The sequence below is a fragment of the Dunckerocampus dactyliophorus genome, chromosome 11 (genome assembly GCF_027744805.1).
Source record: "Dunckerocampus dactyliophorus isolate RoL2022-P2 chromosome 11, RoL_Ddac_1.1, whole genome shotgun sequence".
NCBI lineage: Eukaryota > Metazoa > Chordata > Actinopteri > Syngnathiformes > Syngnathidae > Dunckerocampus > Dunckerocampus dactyliophorus.
In genome coordinates, this window is record NC_072829.1 from 27,105,430 (window position 1) to 27,126,680 (window position 21,251).

Genomic DNA, 21,251 nt, shown 5'->3' on the forward strand with positions numbered 1-21,251 from the left:
GTGAGTCCAATATAAAGCCTTACTATGGCTTTCATTCTCATATTCCATGCTTCTGTGTTTAACATGAATAGTTTGACAGTAAACAACATATAATTATTTCACTATATGAAGATTTACAAAAATTTCTTCAAGGCAGAATGAGTTAATAATAACGAAAGAGACACCTTTACCAGGCCTCAGACTTTACCTAACACTAAAAAGGTGCTTTGTCTCACCACTAGAATATGTGAAATATGATATAACTACACATGTGGCAGCTACTGCAACAAATGTAGACAATAAGTTGTGTTGGTGTTTGTGTTCCCTCCATCTGTAACATCTCAGTAGTTTCTTGGTTTCCGTCAACACAGCTGATAAAACTCATGGTTGTAATGTTGCCTCAAAAAACAAGTAAAAAACGTGTGTGGGTTACTTACATTATTTTGTACGTGAAAGCTCAAAGAATGCACCAAATTCTGGGACAGAAAAAAGACTCATGCTGTTGTATACATTTGATTTTCAGTTAAATATACATTAATGGTTGCAAACTCAGACTGCTTTTGTTGTAGTGCTCATGTCCCAAGTATAAATACAGAATACAATAATAATAATTCTGCTTATTGAATTGTTGAGGACAGTGCTGCCGATCATTGTGTGTCCCTATCCATAGTTCTGATCATGTATTGTATTCATACTGTTAAAAAGACTGCTTTTGCATTGAAGGAGATTAATAGAAATACATTGGACGCAGTAGAGGCATTTTAACAATGTGATATTTCAGATGCCTGATTTTGTTGTTGCCTGCAACCCTAATGAGGAGAGGCGGAATAGAAAATGGATGAATGGATTTTGTTGTTGTTGTTCTATTAAGAATAAAATGGTGTGGGTTTCGCCATGAGGGAGTACATGGTGTACTTCCTTTGTTGTTAAAACCCCATTTGCACCTATCAGATTTATTTTCCTCAACCGTATTTGACTTCTGTTTAAGAGCTAAATAAAAACAATCTACAATCATAATTCTTATTTAATGCTCAAGTGAGCAACATAATGTGCACACACACATATAGTTACCTTTGAGTTTGACTTTATCAGTGGAAAATGAAATAGACCATATTGGGCAAGCTTTCTGTAGGTCAAAGTCATGTTGGTGTTGAGTCTAGTGATTTAATGCGTCCACTAGAGGGAGATATAGACCATGACACTGCTGAATCTTTATGCGGTTGGTCGGGACTCCTCCCAGAGAGGAGGACATCGTTTCCATCCGAATGAAACAAAGAGATTAGACGACGCGAGAGGAGATCACGACGAGCATTTGTTTACTGTACTGTCTGCTGACATATTTTTTCTTCTATTTTGGATATCTATTTTCGGAGAAGAGCGGGCCCTCCTTTCTTTATGCCTTACGTGGATGTATGGAATGATGGATGCTGCGGGAAGATGGAGCTTCGTGCGGATATTTGTGCTCTCCGTGCTGTTGGAGTGTTGCTGCGAATCAGTGTGGGGCCAGCTCTCTTACTCCGTGGCAGAGGAGGTGAACGTGGGTACCGTTGTGGGCAATGTCGCTAAGGATTTGAGCATACATGTTCAGGATTTGGAGTCTCGCATGTTTCAAATCCTTGTGGGAAGCAAGAGGAAGTATTTCGAGGTAAACCTAAAGACTGGTGTCCTCTACGTTAATGAGAGAATAGATCGGGAAGATCTGTGTGGAGACCAAGCCACATGTTCACTCAGTGTAGAGGCCGTGATTAATAATCCATTAAAACTGTACCGCATTGAAATTTTCATAGTAGATGTTAATGACAATTATCCGTCGTTTCCTATCCACCTTCTCGTGTTAAATATTAGTGAGAACACAGCAGCTGGAGCTAAATTTCCGCTGCATGCAGCTCATGATGCAGACGTTGGTAAAAATACAGTCAATTCATACAAGCTCAGTCCAAATGAGCATTTTTCTCTTGAGCCACATAAAGGAGAAAGTGCGACACCAGAATTAGTGCTTCAGAGGATTTTAGATCGAGAAAAACAGCCCGTCATCACTCTCACATTGACTGCTATTGATGGAGGAACACCAGCTAAATCAGGCACTATGACTATTGTTGTCAATGTGTTAGACAGTAACGACAATGCTCCTGTATTCAGTCAAAGTTTATACAAAGCTACAATATATGAAAATATTCAGATTGGCACGTCAATTATCACAATAAATGCTACTGATTTAGATTCAGGACAAAATGGACAGGTCTTCTATTCTTTTAGTGCAGGGGGGAGAGGCAAACAAACAAATATGTTCTTTATTGATGACAAAACTGGAACAGTAACAACCAAAAAAAGTCTTGACTTTGAAGAAACGAATGCATTTGAGCTGAGAGTACAAGCTAGTGATGGAGGTTCTTCTCCCTTAACCTCTCACACCAAATTATTAATAGAAGTTTTAGATGTCAATGACAATGCCCCTGAAATTTCAGTTACATCATTGTTAAACACAGTGAAAGAAGATGTAACAATTGGCACTGCCATTGCAATTGTCTCTGTGTTGGACAAAGATGGAGGTAAAAATGGTCTGGTGCACAGTAAAATTAACAACCATGTGCCTTTTAAACTTGAGTCAAATTATAAGAATTCTTATTCTTTAGTTGTTGATGGTCCTCTTGACAGAGAGAGTGTATCTATGTATAATATCAGCATCACTGCAACTGATGAAGGAAGTCCACCTCTGTCCAGCACCAGTGTTATTCATGTGCACATATCAGATGTTAATGATAACCCACCTCACTTCTCAGAGCCCCTCATTAATGTTTACATCAAAGAAAATAGTCCACCAGGAGCAGTAATTCATAGAGTGACTGCAGTTGATGATGACATTGATCAAAATGGGAAAGCAAGATACTCCTTCGTACAAAGTAACACTGACTCCATACCACTAACTACAATGATAAACATCAACTCAGAGAGTGGAGATTTAGTCAGTTTGCAGTCTTTTGACTATGAGAAGTTAAAGACGTTCCAGTTTAAAGTTCAGGCCACAGACTCTGGTGTTCCTCCACTCAGCAGCAACGTGACTGTCAACGTTTTTATCCTGGATGAGAATGACAACAGTCCCACCATTCTGGCACCCTATTCTGAACACAGCTCTGTTAACAGTGAGAACATCCCCTATTCTGCTGAAGCAGGATACTTTGTGGCAAAGATCAGGGCTGTAGACGCAGACTCTGGATACAATGCACTGCTCTCCTATCACCTGTCTGACCCCAAAGGCAACAACAACCTCTTCAGGATCGGAACCAGCACCGGAGAGATTCGCACCAAGAGGAGAATGAGTGACAATGACCTGAAAAGTCACCCCTTGGTGGTGTTGGTTTGTGATCATGGAGAAGCTTCCCTGTCAGCTACTGTGTCTATTGATGTGGTGGTGCTTGAAAGCACAGCTGACATCCACACTCCGTTCAGACATGTGCCCATAAAGGAGGAGACCTTCTCTGATTTAAACTTGTACCTGCTCATCGCCATTGTGGCCGTGTCACTCATCTTTCTGCTCAGCCTCATCACTTTAATAGCTGTCAAATGCCACAGACAGACAGACGGCACTTTCGGCAGGTACGGCGCCCCAATGATCACCACCCATCCTGACGGGAGCTGGTCTTACTCCAAAGCTACTCAGCAGTATGATGTGTGTTTCAGCTCAGACACACTCAAGAGTGACGTAGTGGTTTTTCCCGCGCCCTTTCCACCTGTAGATGCTGAACTGATCAGTATTAATGGAGGAGACACCTTTACCAGGACTCAGACTTTACCTAACACCGATAAGGTGAGTCCAATATACACCTTTTGTTCACTACAGCTTTTAATTTTCATGTCCCATGCTTGTGTGTTTCATTGGAATAGTTTGAGTGGAAATAACGTGTCTGCAAAATTTCACTATCTATATAAGATTATATAAGATTATTATTTTATATAAGATTTACAAAATATTTTTTTCAACACAGAATTAGATCGTATCAATGGAGGAGACACCCTAACCAGGGGTCTCATTTATTTAAAAATGTGCGTGGAATTCTGAGTAAAAGTGTCCTTACGCCAGAAAACCAAAATGTGCGTAAACGGACAAAAATATTCAGTAACAAGAAGTGGCGTAGACCTAGCCACACATTTAAGCAAACTGTGGTTGATAGAGTCCACTTAAGAGTAGAAGTGTGCCTAAGCAACTCCTCCTCAAGTCACGCCCTTTCCACGCCTCCACTTCACTCTAGAAGGTCAACGGAAAGTGACTCGCGAATGTAGCGTCCATATTTAAAGAGCCTTGATTGCATTGTTAAGATGGCGGCTGTCAGTCTGAATCGCAGCTGGTATGAAGACGTTGAGGTTGATGAAGCGAACTTTAACGGAAATGGAGGTGGAAATACTGGAAAAGTAGAATATTTGGAGGACACAGTCGTGGCATAACGAATAAAACAAAGACCGAGTGACAGACGTCCGCTGTCATCTGTGTGAATGGAGGAGGGCGGAGCGAAAGAAGTGGTCCAATTTCAAGGCACACCTTTTCCATTTTTAGTGAGCATGTTTCTATATTTTTTCCCCCAAAATGGATGCTGCATTTTAGATTAATATAAGTTTAGCTAAATATGTTACGTCGTAAATTAATTGCTGTAATTCCAGACGGATATTTCAAAAATATGTAACGTTATGATGACATGAACACCATAAAAATATTAGTTCTATTATATTTATTTCACGAGGAACTAATGCTCTGTATTCGTTCAAGGCACAACGAAACAAACCCCTATCATTTGTGGGAAAGGAAATTAATAAGAGTAAATTTACGCACACGGTCCTGACTCTAACCACACAAATCAAGGCCGTGGTCAGACAAATACATGTTGCTATTGATGACATACTTGTCATATGCAACGAAAGACTGTCTTTTTAAAATAAATTGCCCAAAGAAAAGCGAGCAACGGAGCACTGAGTACATAGCTCTGTGTCTTGTAAACTTCAACTCTATATAATTAATTGACAACATCATGTTTGTTATAAAGGGTATTAATCGAAAACATAATATTCTCTATTAATTATAAAATAAAATTGTGAAATATTCAAGTGCTGCGTTGTGTTTTTAATTTATCTTTTACTCCGGATACTACGCTTGTGCTTAATAGTTTTGATGATACTTTAGGACTGCTACCACGACTTTCAATCTATTTGCAGTCACCATATGTAGACGAGCACACACAATATACATTAGCATGACAAATGATATCCGTCAGTGTCATGGAAAATAGCAACACTTTCCACAAATGTCGTTTAAGTCAATGACGACGTGATGTTTTCATGCAATGATGTTTGTAACATTTTACTTCACTTCACCATGCGCTTAATATGTGCGTCGCCCATGTTTTTTTCTATGTCTACAAAAAGTGAGTACGCCAGCTACAAAGGTGCCCTGTTTTGTGCGCAAGCTTTGTAGATGAGACGTCATATTGTTTAGCAACAAACTAATATATTCTTGTAATGTTGCCTTTTAAACAATGGTAAAAACCGAGGTGGTTTAGAAACTGCATTTTTGTGCATAGCCTATACTGAGACGGCAAGAAGACGATACATTTTTGCAATAATAAAATGATTTTTTAATAAAATATACATTGCTGTTTGCAAGCTCAGCCTGCTCACGCTGTCGTATGTATGTTCCAAGTAGTGACTAAAAGCGCAATAAAATAACTCGAAATGTTGATAATGACGCGTTTGTTTGTCTCGCTGTCCATGGTGCTGATCACGTCTTGCTTTTATTTTGCTAAAAAAGTGCATTTTACATTGCAGAAGAAAATAGTACTGTCATAGAAAATCATTGGCCATGCGTTTTACACAATGTGATACTTAAGATACCTAATTTTAATGTTTTGCTATTGAGAATAAAACTGTGTGAATTATACCGCATGGGAGAAAGTAGCTCAGCCTACTTCCTTTGTCAGAAAAAAACAAATTTGTACAGAAGCCTATATTTTCCATGTATTTTCCCTCTACAATATTTGGCTTCTATTTTATACATTAATCTGACAAACACTTTTAATTCTTTATTAAAGCTTAAGTGATAAACATAATCGGTACACACACATACTATTACCTCCGCAGTGCGGCTCTATCGGTGGAAGTGCAAATAAATACCATATTGTGCAAACATTATGTACTTTAATGTCGTGTTCTGTCAAGAGTCCACTAGAGGGCAATATAGACCATAACACTGCAAACATGTAATTGGGGTGGTCCGGACGCCTCCCAGAGAGGACGTCGTTCTCATCCGAGTGAAACAAAGAGATTAGACGGTGAGCGAGAAGATCACGACCAGCAATTTCTGACTGCATTGTCTGCTGACATATTTGTTTCTTCAATTCTGGATATCTATTTTCGGACGGTGTTGGATCCTCCTTCCTCTAAGCTTTTTGTGGATGTATGGAATGATGCATGCTGCGGGAAGATGGAGCTCTGTGCTGATGTTTGTGTTCATCGTGCTGCTGGAGTGTTACTGGGAAGCGGTGTGCGGCCAGCTCTCTTACTCCGTGGCGGAGGAGGTGAATGTGGGGACCGTTGTGGGCAACGTTGCTAAGGATTTGGGTCTTAACGTCCAGGATTTGGAGTCCCGCTTGTTTCAGATGGTTGCAGGAAGTAAGAGGAAATATTTGGAGGTAAACTTAAAGACTGGTGTCCTCTATGTGAATGAGAGAATAGATCGAGAGGAACTGTGTGGAGACCAAGCCAAATGTTCACTCAGTGTAGAGGCCGTGATTAATAATCCATTAAAACTGTACCGCGTTGAAATTATAATATTAGATGTAAATGACAATTATCCATTATTCTCTAGCCATGTTCAGGTGTTGAATATTAGTGAGACCACAACAGCAGCAGGAGCTAAATTTCCTCTGAATGCAGCTCACGACGCAGACGTTGGTAAAAATGCTGTAAATTCATACAAGCTCAGTCCAAATGAACATTTTATTCTTGATGCACATAAAGGAGAAGTTGCAACACCAGAATTAGTGCTTCAGAGGCTTTTAGATCGAGAAAAACAGCCCGTCATCACACTCACATTGACTGCTATTGATGGAGGAACACCAGCTAAATCAGGCACTATGACAATTGTTGTCAATGTCCTGGACATTAATGATAATGCTCCTGTATTTAGCCAAAGTCTATACAAAGCTAGAATATATGAGAATATTAACATTGGCACGTCAATAATAACATTAAATGCAACTGATTTAGATGCAGGACAAAACGGGCAAGTGTTCTATTCTTTCACTCGCGGAGGACGAGGGAAACAAATAAATATGTTCTCTATTGATGACAAAACTGGAACAGTAACAAACAAACAAATTATTGACTTTGAAGAAACTAATGCATATGAGCTGAGAGTACAAGCTAGTGATGGAGGCTCTAATCCCTTAACCTCACACACCAAATTATTATTAGAAGTTTTAGATGTCAATGACAATGCCCCTGAAATTTCAGTTACATCATTGTTAAACACAGTGAAAGAAGATGCAACAATTGGCACTGCCATTGCAATTGTCTCTGTGTTGGACAAAGATGGCGGCAAAAATGGTCTGGTGCACAGTAAAATTAACAACAATGTTCCTTTTAGACTTAATTCCAATTACAAGAATTCATATTCATTAGTTGTTGATGGTCCTCTTGACAGAGAGAGTGTATCTATGTATAATATCAGCATCACTGCAACTGATGAAGGAAGTCCACCTCTGTCCAGCACCAGTGTTATTCATGTGCACATATCAGATGTTAATGACAACCCACCTCACTTCTCAGAGCCCCTCATTAATGTTTACATCAAAGAAAATAGTCCACCAGGAGCAGTAATTCATAGAGTGACTGCAGTTGATGATGACATTGATCAAAATGCCCAAGTGAGATACTCCTTTGTACAAAGTAGCACTGACTCCATGCCACTAACTACAATGATAAACATCAACTCAGAGAGTGGAGATTTAGTCAGTTTGCAGTCTTTTGACTATGAGAAGTTAAAGACGGTCCAGTTTAAAGTTCAGGCCACAGACTCTGGTGTTCCTCCACTCAGTAGCAACGTGACTGTCAATGTTTTTATCCTGGATGAAAATGACAACAGTCCCACCATTCTGGCGCCCTATTCTGAACACAGCTCTGTTAACAGTGAGAGCATCCCCTATTCTGCTGAAGCAGGATACTTTGTGGCAAAGATCAGGGCTGTCGATGCAGACTCTGGATACAATGCACTGCTCTCCTATCACCTGTCTGAGCCCAAAGGCAACAACAACCTCTTCCGGATCGGAACCAGCACCGGGGAGATTCGTACCAAGAGGAGAATGAGTGACAATGACCTGAAAAGTCACCCCTTGGTGGTGTTGGTTTGTGATCATGGAGAAGCTTCCCTGTCAGCTACTGTGTCTATTGATGTGGTGGTGCTTGAAAGCACAGCTGACATCCACACTCCGTTCGGACATGTCCCCATAAAGGAGGAGACCTTCTCTGATTTACACTTGTACCTGCTCATCGCCATTGTGGCCGTGTCACTCATCTTTCTGCTCAGCCTCATCACTTTAGTAGCCGTCAGATGCCACAGACAGGCAGACGGCACTTTCGGCAAGTACAGCGCCCCGATGATCACCACCCATCCTGACGGGAGCTGGTCTTACTCCAAAGCGACTCAGCAGTATGACGTGTGTTTCAGCTCAGACACACTCAAGAGTGATGTAGTGGTTTTCCCCGGGCCCTTTCCACCTGTCGATGCTGAACTGATCAGTATTAATGGAGGAGACACCTTTACCAGGACTCAGACTTTACCTAACACTGATAAGGTGAGTCAAATATACATCCTCCTTTTGACTATGGCTTTTATTACCATATCACCGATATATGCTTGTGTTTTTCACTTGAATAGTTTTGAGGGGAAACAGCTTGTCTGCAGTGAGAACTGTGATGTCCCTATATGTATGCAGATTTACAAATACATTTGTTCAATACAGTACTAGTTAGTAATAATAAAGGAGCCACCTATACCAAGAGTCAGGTTTAGCATAGTGAAGGGAAGATAGTCTGTACACTCTATACAGGCTTTTCCTCACCAGTAGAAAATGTCAGTGGTTCTCAAACTTTTTGGGACCACGGTCCATGGACTCCTTACAGCAGAGGAAATTCTACATGAGCCCCCTTGTAATCATCATGTCAATTTAAAAAATACTGTATATCCATATTTTTATGATGGCATAAGAATAATTCACATTTTAAACATTTCAGCCACAATGCTTTACAGAAATGAACTGAAACAAATTCTAGTTTTGAAGGAATAAGTCTTTAAGCTTACAAAAAATGTACAGTAACAAGACTGAAACATTTCAAATAAACCCATTTTGTTTTATAACCAGTTTGAAGCATAGTTAATTAATTCAACTTTAACATAATTATGACAACATTATCATTACTTACTGCCTTTTACTAGAACTGCAGGTGTACAACTGAACATTGCAACAGAGTTAATGAAGTGTTGGTGTTATGGATTCATTTGCAAGCACCTGAAGACACGTGACACATTGGCCTTCCATTATTGTTCTCAATGAAACCAAACTCCATAAAACTGCCATCATATTTCCAACCAGTTTGTCCGCCGCATCCCTTGATGAAGTGGATAAATTGAAATATTATTCGGAGGGAATTAGCCGATTGACCTGGTGCATCACAGTAATGTCAGAGTTTTAAATTCACTAACCCTAATGTCAGGAAGGGTTATTGGCTCAGCGGTTCCTATTCACAGTGATACACTTTTTCACGATACGCCATAACTTCATTTATTGCAAAAAAAGAAAAAATCTGCAGAACCCTAACTTGTGTTTCGCAGATCAGTTTCCCAGACCCCAGTTTGAGAATGTCTGGAGGATTTGATAGATTATATAATTACATGGGCTACATACAGTATGGTGATTAGTTCAACAAATATGAAACAATAAGCTAGGCTGGTCTTTCTGTTTGTTACAACTGTGACCTCTTGGTAGTTCAGTATTTTTAATCATATCAGCCTCTCATACTTATGATTTTAATGTTTCCTCAGATAATGTCAAAGAGCTAGGTGGTTCTCTAACTCTGTGTTGTACAAGTATGTTGCTTACCCAACACTGAGAAGATAAGAAGACTATTTCTGGTTACAAATACAAAGGTGTGGAAGTGAATACATTACTGTTTGCAAGCGGAAACTGCTTGTGCTTTAGTACTCATGTCTCAGGTAGTGATTAAAAACAGAATAAAAGTATCGATAATTCTGCTATTGAAATGTTGGAGACTTTTGAGTCATGACCTCACAGTGGGGGTTATGATTGTGCTTGTCACTATCCTGGTGCTGATCATGTGGTTTCATCAAAGTGTTCGTGCATGGAAGACAAAAGCAGATTCAAATAAAGTCATTACAGACACCATCGGTTCCTTCAACACATGGAGATACTTGACATGTCTGACATTAATGTGTTGTTATATTTAGAGGAAAACGGTGTGGAATGTGGTGTGTGGGAGTAAATGTGCGCTTACTTTGTTCTAAAAACACAGTACATAATGTTTATACAGTATTTGATTTTTGTTTACCTGCAGCATTTGGCTTATATTATGGAAAAAATATTAAAAATATTATCTTAATTGTCACTTCAAGCTTAAGTGACAAAGGCAATGAGCACAATGAACTTACTGTTCCCAGTGGAGTGGGGTCTATCACTGGAAAAGGAAATAAAGACCATATGGTGCCAGCAAGTAGCTTATTACAAAGTAGCCTATTGAGGTGATGGTGTTGTGTAGTTATTTAGTGCGTCCACTAGAGGGAGATATAGACCAGGACACCGTTAAAACTTTATGCGGGTGGTCGGGACTCCTCCCAGAGAGGAGGACGCCGTTCTCATCCGAGTGAAACAAAGAGATTAGACGGTGAGAGAGGAGATCAGGACGAGCATTTTTGGACTGCACTGCCTACTGACATATATTTCTTTTATTTTGGAAATCTATTTTCGGACGGTCGTGGGCCCTCCTTTCTTTATGCCTTACGTGGATGTATGGAATGATGCATGCTGCGGAAAGATGGAGCTCTGCGCGGATGTTTGTGCTCTCAGTGCTGTTGCAGTGTTACTGGGAAGCGGCGTGCGGCCAGCTCTCTTACTCCGTGGCGGAGGAGGTGAATGTGGGGACTGTTGTGGGCAATGTTGCTAAGGATTTGAGCCTAAATGTCCAGGATTTGGAGTCCCGCATGTTTCAGATCGTTGCGGGAGGCAAGAGTAAATATTTGGAGGTAAACCACAAGACTGGCATCCTCTATGTGAATGAGAGAATAGATCGAGAGGAACTGTGTGGGGACCAAGCCAAATGTTCACTCAGTGTAGAGGCTGTGATGAAAAATCCGTTAAAATTGTACCGCATTGAAATTATAATAGTAGACATAAATGACAATTATCCATTATTCATGAGCAAATTACAAGTGTTAAATATCACAGAGAACACAGCAGCTGGAGCTAAATTTCCTCTACATGCAGCTCACGACGCCGATGTTGGTAAAAATACCGTAAATTCTTACAAGCTCAGTCAAAATGAACATTTTATGCTTGAAACACAAAAAGATGGAAGTGCGACGCCAGAATTAGTGCTTCAGAGGCTTTTAGACAGAGAAAAACAGCCAGCGATCACACTCACGTTGACTGCCATTGATGGAGGAACACCAGCTAAATCAGGCACTATGACTATTGTTGTTAATGTACTGGACATCAATGATAATGCTCCTGTATTTAGCCAAAGTCTATACAAAGCTCAAATATATGAGAACATTAAGATTGGCACATCAATAATAACAATAAATGCTACTGATTTAGATGCAGGACAAAATGGACAGGTGTTCTATTCTTTCAGTGAAGTGGATCGGAGCAAACAAAATGATTTGTTTGCAATTGACAAAACAAGTGGAACTGTTACAAATATTAAGAATTTAAATTTTGAGGACAAAAATGCCTTTGAAATAAGAGTACAAGCCAGTGATGGCGCAGCTTTCCCAATGATTTCACATACAAAATTATTAATAGAGATTTTAGATGTCAATGACAATGCCCCTGAAATTTCAGTTACATCATTGTTAAACACAGTGAAAGAAGATGCAGCAGTTGGTACCGCTGTTGCTCTTGTTTCTGTCTTAGACAAAGATGGTGGTAAAAATGGTCTGGTACACAGTAAAATTAACAACTATGTGCCTTTTAATCTTGAGTCAAATTACAAAAATTATTATTCCTTAGTTGTTAATGGTCCTCTTGACAGAGAGAGTGTATCTATGTACAATATCAGCATCACTGCAACTGATGAAGGAAGTCCACCTCTGTCCAGCACCAGTGTTATTCATGTGCACATATCAGATGTTAATGACAACCCACCTCACTTCTCAGAGCCCCTCATTAATGTTTACATCAAAGAAAATAGTCCACCAGGAGCAGTAATTCATAGAATGACTGCAGTTGATGATGACATGGATCAAAATGGGCAAGTGAGATACTCCTTTGCACAAAGTAGCACTGACTCCATGCCACTAACGACAATGATAAACATCAACTCAGAGAGTGGAGATTTAGTCAGTTTGCAGTCTTTTGACTATGAGAAGTTAAAGACGTTCCAGTTTAAAGTTCAGGCCACAGACTCTGGTGTTCCTCCACTCAGCAGCAACGTGACTGTCAACGTTTTTATCCTGGATGAGAATGACAACAGTCCCACCATTCTGGCGCCCTATTCTGAGCACAGCTCCGTTAACAGTGAGAGCATCCCCTATTCTGCTGAGGCAGGATACTTTGTGGCAAAGATCAGGGCTGTAGACGCAGACTCTGGATACAATGCACTGCTCTCCTATCACCTGTCTGAGCCCAAAGGCAACAACAACCTCTTCCGGATCGGAACCAGCACCGGGGAGATTCGCACCAAGAGGAGAATGAGTGACAATGACCTGAAAAGTCACCCCTTGGTGGTGTTGGTTTGTGATCATGGAGAAGCTTCCCTGTCAGCTACTGTGTCTATTGATGTGGTGGTGCTAGAAAGCACAGCTGACATCCACACTCCGTTCAGACATGTGCCCATAAAGGAGGAGACCTTCTCTGATTTACACTTGTACCTGCTCATCGCCATTGTGGCCGTGTCACTCATCTTTCTGCTCAGCCTCATCACTCTAATAGCCGTCAGATGTCACAGACAGACAGACGGCACTTTTGGCAGGTACGGTGCCCCGATGATCACCACCCATCCTGACGGGAGCTGGTCTTACTCCAAAGCTACTCAGCAGTATGACGTGTGTTTCAGCTCAGACACACTCAAGAGTGATGTAGTGGTTTTCCCTGGGCCCTTTCCACCTGTAGATGCTGAACTGATCAGTATTAATGGAGCAGACACCTTTACCAGGACTCAAACTTTACCTAATGCTGAGAAGGTAAGGATAAAATGAATGCACACTGTTTGTATGCTTTTGGTGTATGTTGCAAGTGATGAACTTGTTAAAAGATACAAGTTTTCTGCATTGTTTGCCATTGATCGCATGGGCTATCACTGTCTTTGGTGCTGAAGTAGGTCACAGTATTTAATGACAGCAGCAGTATATTGTGTGCCTTTGATCAAAGCCTGTGTTTGTTGATGATGAATTCCATTCCCATCCACCCATCCATCCATCCATTTTCTATACTGTTTGTCCTGACTGGGGTTGCAGGTGAATTTCATTGCATTTGTGATTAGCATCAAGCACAAAAATATATCGGCCTCCAGAAACTGAGCTCATTTAGTTGTAAATAACAAACTTAGTTTCACATCTTTCTTCATCTTAAAAAACTTCAGTTCCCTCACATTGTTGTAATGTTTTAAGAGGAATTGTTGAATTTAAGGTTTCCTTTGTATGAGAATGGACGTTTTATTTGCATAGGAAACTACATAATATTGGGAAAGAATTATGGATTGGTGTTTAGAATGTGGCAATTAAGAGTTGAAATTGTTTGCTCTGTTTTTCAAGCTACAGTATATAAAGTAATTTTCATGGCACTGCATGCTGTTTCATAAAATCGCCACATGGAGGCAATATAGACCGTGACATCTTTTAGTGGCGTTCGGCGATTCAGAGATACAGGACTCCTCCCAAGGAAAACCGGCTGATTATGTCTATCTGGGCTTTGTGACAAAGAGACGCACGACGAGAAGGAAGAAACATGTACGTCTAGCTGGAGAAAAGACGAACATTTGTATTTTATAAATTTGGTACAAGATTTTTTTTTTTAATGGGATCGTTTGGGTTGGATTAATGACTTGACTGGATGATACAGGATGATGCATTTGACAAGTACAACGACGCATTACCGGATACATTTGGTGGCCTTGCTGCTGAAATGTTTTTGTGAAGCGGTTGGTGGACAGCTTTCCTATTCAATCTCAGAGGAGGTAAAACCAGGCACTTCTGTGGGAAATATTGCCAGGGATCTCAACCTTGACGTCAAGACTTTAGAATCTCGCCTGTTTCAGGCTGTCAGCAATTCTGAGACAAAATATTTTGACATAAATCTAAAAACCGGGGTTCTTTTTGTCCGTGAAAGAATAGACAGGGAGGATCTGTGTGCGAAGGCTCCAAAATGTATCGTGAATGTGGAGGCTGTGATCAACAACCCTTTAAATCTTTATCGTTTGGAGGTAAATGTAATAGATATTAATGACAACGCGCCCGTTTTCTCAGAGGATTTGCAGTTACTTGACATCGCAGAAAGCATTTTACCTGGGCTTAAATTTGGCTTGATTGAGGCAACTGATTTGGATGTTGGAAAGAATGGTGTTAATACATACAAGCTCAGCACAAATGAGTATTTCTCTTTAGACATCCACAAAGGGGGAGACAGCGTGTCTGCGGAGTTGGTGCTGCAGAAAGCTTTAGACCGCGAGCATGACTCCATTATAACGCTCACACTGACTGCTCTAGACGGAGGAAACCCACTCAAGTCAGGAACATCGCAAATTATTATTAATGTATTGGATAGCAACGACAATCCCCCTGTTTTCAGTAAAGCTTTATACAAAGTTAAAATAGCTGAAAACGCACCCAAAGGCTCCACTGTGATCACTCTGAATGCAACAGACGGAGACGACGGGTTGAACAGTGAGATACAATACTCTCTAAGAAAAAAAGGGCAGGATCTTGTTTTAGATTTGTTTGAAATTGATGCTAAAACGGGTGCAATATTTGTAAAAGGAAATATTGATTATGAAGAAAATTCGGCCTTTGAGATTCATGCGCAAGCCAGTGACAAAGGCCAGCCTCCAATGTCGACTCACTGTAAAGTGCTTGTGCAGGTGGAGGACATGAATGACAATGCTCCTGTGATTAGCGTGACGTCACTGCTAAACACAGTCAAGGAGGATGCTGAGGTCGGCACTGCTGTTGCTCTAGTCTCTGTGCTGGATAAGGATGGAGGAAAAAATGGTATTGTAAAAGTTGTCATTACAAATGAAACTCCATTTAAATTAGACACAAATTATAAGAACTATTATTCATTAACAGTAAACGGTCCGCTTGATAGAGAGACAAATACCCAATACAATGTCACTCTTGTAGCAAGTGATGAAGGAAGTCCACCTCTGTCCAGCACCAGTGTAGTTTATGTTCATGTTTCTGATGTTAATGATAACATGCCTCTCTTCTCAGAGCCCCTCATTAATGTTTACATCAAAGAAAATAGTCCACCAGGAGCAATAATTCATAGAATGACTGCAGTTGATGATGACATTGATCAAAATGCGCAAGTGAGATACTCCTTTGTACAAAGTAGCACTGACTCCATGCCACTAACTACAATGATAAACATCAACTCAGAGAGTGGAGATTTAGTCAGTTTGCAGTCTTTTGACTATGAGAAGTTAAAGACGTTCCAGTTTAAAGTTCAGGCCACAGACTCTGGTGTTCCTCCACTCAGCAGCAACGTGACTGTCAACGTTTTTATCTTGGATGAGAATGACAACAGCCCCACCATTCTGGCACCCTATTCTGAGCACAGCTCCGTTAACAGTGAGAACATCCCCTATTCTGCTGAAGCAGGATACTTTGTGGCAAAGATCAGGGCTGTAGACGCAGACTCTGGATACAATGCACTGCTCTCCTATCACCTGTCTGAGCCCAAAGGCAACAACAACCTCTTCAGGATCGGAACCAGCACCGGGGAGATTCGTACCAAGAGGAGAATGAGTGACAATGACCTGAAAAGTCACCCCTTGGTGGTGTTGGTTTGTGATCATGGAGAAGCTTCCCTGTCAGCTACTGTGTCTATTGATGTGGTGGTGCTAGAAAGCACAGCTGACATCCACACTCCGTTCAGACATGTGCCCATAAAGGAGGAGACCTTCTCTGATTTACACTTGTACCTGCTCATCGCCATTGTGGCCGTGTCACTCATCTTTCTGCTCAGCCTCATCACTTTAATAGCCGTCAGATGCCACAGACAGACAGACGGCACTTTCGGCAGGTACGGCGCTCCAATGATCACCACCCATCCTGATGGGAGCTGGTCTTACTCCAAAGCTACTCAGCAGTACGACGTGTGTTTCAGCTCAGACACACTCAAGAGTGATGTAGTGGTTTTCCCCGGGCCCTTTCCGCCTGTAGATGCTGAACTGATCAGTATTAATGGAGCAGACACCTTTACCAGGACTCAGACTTTGCCTAACACCGAGAAGGTGAGTCCAATATGTAGCCTCTGTTTGCAGTTTTCATTCACACGTCATGTACTTCACTCGAATAGTCTGAGGGGAACTTGGCTGCAATGGTGTCACTATTTATATGTTGATTTACAAAATACATTTTTTCAAGACAGAATTTGTTGGTAAAAATGGACGATACACTTTTACTAACACTCAGACTTGACCTTTAGCACTGAGAAGGTTTGCTACACAGGCTGTGCTTTGATAGATGAGTTTAACAATTGTGAAACACAAAGTTATGTTGTTTTTTGTCTTTGTTGTGACCTATTAATAGTTTAGTAGTTAATAGAGATATGCTTCACCAAATGTATTTTGCATATGTATGTTGTTTACCAAACTTAACTTTTGCAAGCTCATGCTGTTTGTGCTGCAGTACTCATGTCATGTCCCACTTAGTGATTAGAAACAGAATAAAATCAGTTAATTCTGCTTTTGAAATGTTGGGAAATTTTGGGTTACGACCTCACAGCGGTGGTTATTATTGACTATGCTGTGTATTTATATGTATCTATGACGCTGATCTTGTGTTGTTTTTTCATTGGAAAAAAGCTCATGTTCTTTCATGGGAAAACAACAGACTTGTAGAAAAGCATCATAGACACAGTCTAAGCGTTTTACACAACGTCATTCAGATGCCTGATTTTAATGTGCTGTCCTATTCACAGCAAAGGATTGTGTGGATTGTGTTGTGTGTAATTACAACTAGTAAATGTTAGACTTTTTTGTCATCATGTTTGCCTTCGATTTAAGGGGAACAAATATAGTCTTAATTTGCAATTAATCCCCAAGTGACAAACATAAAATCTTAGTTTTTCCATGTGGAGTGGTTGTATCAGTGGATTGTCGGGAAAATGCTGTGTGTAGTTAAGTCAAGTGTCCACTAGAGAGCAATATAGACCGTGGCACTGTAAAACCGTTATTCGGTTGGTCGGGACTCCACCCAGAGAGGAGGACGTCGTTCCCCTCCGAGTGAAACAAAGAGATTTGACGGTGAGAGAGGAGATCACGACAAGCCTGTTCGGACTACACTGTCTTCTGACATTTTTGTTTCTTCTTTTTTGAATGTCTCTTTTCGGACGGTATTGGGCCCTCCTGTCTTTTTGCCTTACGTGGATGTATGGAATGATGCATGCTGCGGAAAGATGGAGCTCTGTGTGCATGTTTGTGCTCCTCGTGCTGCTGGAGTGTTACCGGGAAGCGGCGTGCGGCCAGCTCTCTTACTCCGTGGCGGAGGAGGTGAATTTGGGGACCGTTGTGGGCAACGTTGCTAAAGATTTGAGCCTAAATGTCCAGGATTTGGAATCTCGCATGTTTCAGGTCGTTGCGGGAGACGAGAGGAAATATTTGGAGGTAAATGTCAAGACTGGTGTCCTCTATGTGAATGAGAGAATAGATCGAGAAGAACTGTGTGGAGACCAAGCCAAATGTTCACTCAGTATAGAGGCTGTGATTAATAATCCATTAAAACTGTACCACATTGAAATTACAATATTAGATGTAAATGACAATTATCCATTATTCTCCAGCCATGTTCAAGTGTTAAATATCAGTGAGACCACAACATCAGGAGCAAAATTTATCCTACACCCAGCTCATGATAGAGATGTTGGTAAAAATACAGTAAATTCATACAAGCTCAGCCAAAATGAACATTTTTCTCTTGACGCACATAAAGGAGAAACACCAGAATTAGTGCTTCAGAGGCTTTTAGACCGAGAAAAACAGCCCATTATCACACTCACTTTGACTGCTATCGATGGAGGAACACCAGCTAAATCTGGCACGATGACTATTGTTGTCAATGTGCTAGACATCAATGATAATGCTCCTGTATTCAGTGAAAGGTTATACAAAGCTAGAATATATGAAAACATTGAGATTGGCACGTCAATAATAACACTAAATGCTACTGATTTAGATGCAGGACAAAATGGGAAAGTGTTCTATTCTTTTAATGCAGGAGGAAGAGAGAAACAAACAAACATGTTTTCTATTGATGAAAAAACTGGAACAGTAACAAACAAGAAACAACTTGACTTTGAAGAAACAAATGCATTTGAGCTGAGAGTACAAGCTAGTGATGGAGGTTCTTCTCCCTTAACCTCTCACACCAAATTATTAATAGAAGTTTTAGATGTCAATGACAATGCCCCTAAAATTTCAGTTACATCATTGTTAAACACAGTGAAAGAAGATGCAACAATTGGCACTGCCATTGCAATTGTCTCTGTGTTGGACAAAGATGGAGGTAAAAATGGTCTGGTGCACAGTAAAATTAACAACCATGTGCCTTTTAAACTTGAGTCAAATTATAAGAATTCATATACTTTAGTTGTTGATGGTCCTCTTGACAGAGAGAGTGTATCTATGTATAATATCAGCATCACTGCAACTGATGAAGGAAGTCCACCTCTGTCCAGCACCAGTGTTATTCATGTGCACATATCAGATGTTAATGACAACCCACCTCACTTCTCAGAGCCCCTCATTAATGTTTACATCAAAGAAAATAGTCCACCAGGAGCAGTAATTCATAGAATGACTGCAGTTGATGATGACATTGATCAAAATGGGCAAGTAAGTTACTCCTTTGTACAAAGTAGCACTGACTCCATGCCACTAACTACAATGATAAACATCAACTCAGAGAGTGGAGATTTAGTCAGTTTGCAGTCTTTTGACTATGAGAAGTTAAAGACGTTCCAGTTTAAAGTTCAGGCCACAGACTCTGGTGTTCCTCCACTCAGCAGCAACGTGACTGTCAACGTTTTTATCCTGGATGAGAATGACAACAGTCCCACCATTCTGGCTCCCTATTCTGAACACAGCTCCGTTAACAGTGAGAACATCCCCTATTCTGCTGAAGCAGGATACTTTGTGGCAAAGATCAGGGCTGTAGACGCAGACTCTGGATACAATGCACTGCTCTCCTATCACCTGTCTGAGCCCAGAGGCAACAACAACCTCTTCAGGATAGGAACCAGCACCGGAGAGATTCGTACCAAGAGGAGAATGAGTGACAATGACCTGAAAAGTCACCCCTTGGTGGTGTTGGTTTGTGATAATGGAGAAGCTTCCCTGTCAGCTACTGTGTCTATTGATGTGGTGGTGCTTGAAAGCACAGCTGACATCCACACTCCGTTCAGACATGTGCCCATAAAGGAGGAGAGCTTCTCTGATTTACACTTGTACCTGCTCATCGCCATTGTGGCCGTGTCACTCATCTTTCTGCTCAGCCTCATCACTTTAATAGTCGTCAGATGCCACAGACAGACAGACGGCACTTTCGGCAGGTACGGCGCCCCGATGATCACCACCCATCCTGACGGGAGCTGGTCTTACTCCAAAGCTACTCAGCAGTACGACGTGTGTTTCAGCTCTGACACACTCAAGAGTGATGTCGTGGTTTTTCCCGGGCCTTTTCCGCCTGTAGACGCTGAACTGATCAGTATTAATGGAGGAGACACCTTTACCAGGACTCAGACTTTACCTAACACTGAAAAGGTGAGTCCAAATTCTACCTTGTGTTCACTACAGTTTTCATTCACGTCTGTAGATATAGGCTTCACTTTATTAGTTGCGGGGAAATAACGTGTCTGCAATTATGTCACTCTTCACAAAATAAATTTCTTGAAGTCAGTATTCGTTTGTAATAATGGAGCAGGCACTTATATCATGAATCAGATTTTACCTGTAACACTGTGAAGGAAGGCTATGAGACTGTGCTTCGTTTCACGTATATTTGATAAATGATATAATTACATCATGTAGCAATTTCAAACACTATGGTATTTGGTGTGTTAGCTGTGATAGGCTCCAGCATACCCTAGTGAGGATAAGCGGCATAGAAAATTGATGGATGGTATTAGTTGTTTGCCACAACTGCGACCTCTTCGTAAAACAGAGTAAAATCATTAATGATTCTGCTATTGAAATGTGATGGACTTTTGAGTTGTGAACTCGCGGTGGTGGTTCTAGCATACATCGCTATCCTAGGTGTTGACAGTGTGTTGTTTACATATAACTGTAAAGAGTGTTGTTGCAGAGGCCAAATCTCATATTTGTTACGTATTGCAATACATACAAATGTAATTTAATGTTTATAATTTTCTATAGTTATAAATTGATAGGACAGTGTTAATTTATACTTAGTGTAGGCCTACCTGATTTTAATGTGCTGTTGTATTTAGAAGAAAATACTATGCGGATTATATGATCATCATAGCACGTACTGTATGTTGTAAAAAACCGATTTGCAAATGTTTGATTTGTCCCATGTGTTTTAATCCTATTTCAAGAAAAAGATTATTGTCTTAATTTTCAATTAATTCTAAAGTGAAAAGCATAAAACGCGTTTACTGTTACCTTTGTAGAGTGGTTCTATCAGTGGAAAAGTTAATGCGGCACAAGAAAGTGCCTCTAGTTTACGATTGCAGTGTTTCTGTTGAGTGTAGTTATTTAATACGTCCACTAGAGGGCAATATAGACCAGGACACCGTTAAAACGTTATCCGGGTGGTC

At 40.6% G+C, this 21,251-nt stretch overlaps 1 protein-coding gene across 30 annotated transcripts in view; it reads left to right on the forward strand.

Moving 5' to 3' along the window:
• The window catches only part of LOC129189671 (protocadherin alpha-C2-like), a 174,846-nt gene that overhangs the window by 100,241 nt on the left and 53,354 nt on the right, over positions 1-21,251 (forward strand). For 2 of the 30 annotated variants that reach the window (XM_054791592.1, XM_054791593.1), the window contains exon 1: positions 7-3,784. The exons of 21 other annotated variants lie outside the window; for them this stretch is intronic. In XM_054791592.1, the coding sequence (XP_054647567.1) occupies positions 1,175-3,784 (2,610 nt within the window). In that variant the 5' untranslated portion in view covers positions 7-1,174. Of the gene's footprint in view, positions 1-6; positions 3,785-3,820; positions 8,817-8,848; positions 13,439-13,478; positions 16,708-17,429; positions 20,236-21,251 lie in introns of those variants that run through there. 7 more of the 30 variants (XM_054791629.1, XM_054791627.1, XM_054791631.1 and 4 more) reach the window with 7 other exon arrangements.